This window comes from Octopus bimaculoides, chromosome 3, assembly GCF_001194135.2.
Source record: "Octopus bimaculoides isolate UCB-OBI-ISO-001 chromosome 3, ASM119413v2, whole genome shotgun sequence".
NCBI classification, from domain to species: Eukaryota; Metazoa; Mollusca; class Cephalopoda; order Octopoda; family Octopodidae; genus Octopus; species Octopus bimaculoides.
This window is the reverse complement of record NC_068983.1, coordinates 46,033,426-46,034,869: the sequence shown is the minus strand read 5'-3', so window position 1 is coordinate 46,034,869 and position 1,444 is coordinate 46,033,426. Positions and strand designations below refer to the sequence as shown.

The 1,444-nt window shown below is 34.4% G+C and overlaps 1 protein-coding gene across 1 annotated transcript in view; it reads right to left on the bottom strand.

Annotated features, from left to right (window-relative positions):
• The window catches only part of LOC106872296 (zonadhesin), a 79,108-nt gene that overhangs the window by 17,092 nt on the left and 60,572 nt on the right, over nt 1-1,444 (bottom strand). Inside the window, exon 36 of the mRNA XM_014919235.2 lies at nt 832-1,130. Within this exon, the coding sequence (XP_014774721.2) occupies nt 832-1,130 (299 nt within the window). The remainder of the gene's footprint in view (nt 1-831; nt 1,131-1,444) is intronic.

Sequence of the window (1,444 nt, the reverse complement as noted above, 5' to 3'; positions counted from 1 at the left end):
TATATATATGTGTGTGTGTGTTGTGTGTGTGTTTTTGTGTTTGTGTGTGTGTGTGTGTGTGTGTGTGTGTGTGTGTATCTATATACGTATGTACCCCATATATTTTTGATGTATATTTATATATACATATAGGTTCAGACATTTTTGTTGGAATTATAACGATACCAACTAATGCATCAGTCCTCCATTCCAAACGCAAATAATGCGTATGTACTAATGAACATGTCTGTACGGAAATGTTTATGTATACATGTGTGTATGTATGTATGTGTGGGTGTGTATATATATGTGTCCTCCTCACGTATAATAACAATAATAATTGATTCATTTGTGTGCATGTATGGACATCTAAATGTACATATACGTATGTATGTATTTATGTTTATTTATGTACATCGATGTATATGTTAAAGTATGCATATATATGTGGGTTTTTACGGTCTTTATATATTTTTATATTTGGATATTTTAAACTTAAACTTATGAACTTAATAATATCTCTGAAGAGGCCTAGAGAATCATCCATGTACCTCTATTTCATCTATTTCATCTATTAATTACTTCAGTCTACTGAAGAACACAATGCATCGCTGGGAATTGAACTCACGACCTTACGATCATAAGCCGAATGTCCTAACCACTAAGCCACGCGCCTTCACACACACACACACACACACACACACACACACACATATATATATTGTGTTATATGTGTATGTATGCAATACCTTATATGTTTTATGCATTATATATGTATATATCTGTGTATAAACACACGTGTCTGTCTGTCTGTTATTTTTTGTATCGTTTGGAAATTGTTTAGCATCTTACGTGGAGTTATTAGCATCGAAAACTCTGTAACTTTCTCCTAATCTTTCGAAATCTGCAGGATTATGCGACAGAGGTTTGCCAGACTTTGTGCGGTAATCATCTTTCTTATCGTTGCAATCACCACAAATTCCCGTCACTTTGTTCGTAAATGAAGGCGGAAGAGTCACAGAAACTTGATGCGTTCTATCGAATCTTACAATTAAACCCCAATCGGTTGTTAGTGTTATGGAACCAACAGAAAAATACGCAGAAAATTCTTTATTGTCAATTATTGGCAGAGATTTCTTTACTGAATTGACCTGAAAATACATCAAAATGTAAGTTAGTTGAATATATTGAACAAATTATTTGACCCGTGATCATATGATAATATTCAAGCAATTATATTACCAGGGAAACACTAAAGTCATTAAAACACGCACATGTTGTATAAAATTACAGAAGCTTTGTGGTAAGAAGCTTGGTTCTCAACTACATGGTTTTGGGTTCAGTCCAACTGCGTGGCACCTTCGGCAAGTGTCTTCTACTATAGCCTCGGGCCGACCAAAGCCTTGTGAGTAGATATGGTAGACGGAAACTAGAAGAAGCCTGTCGTATATATATAACTATATAT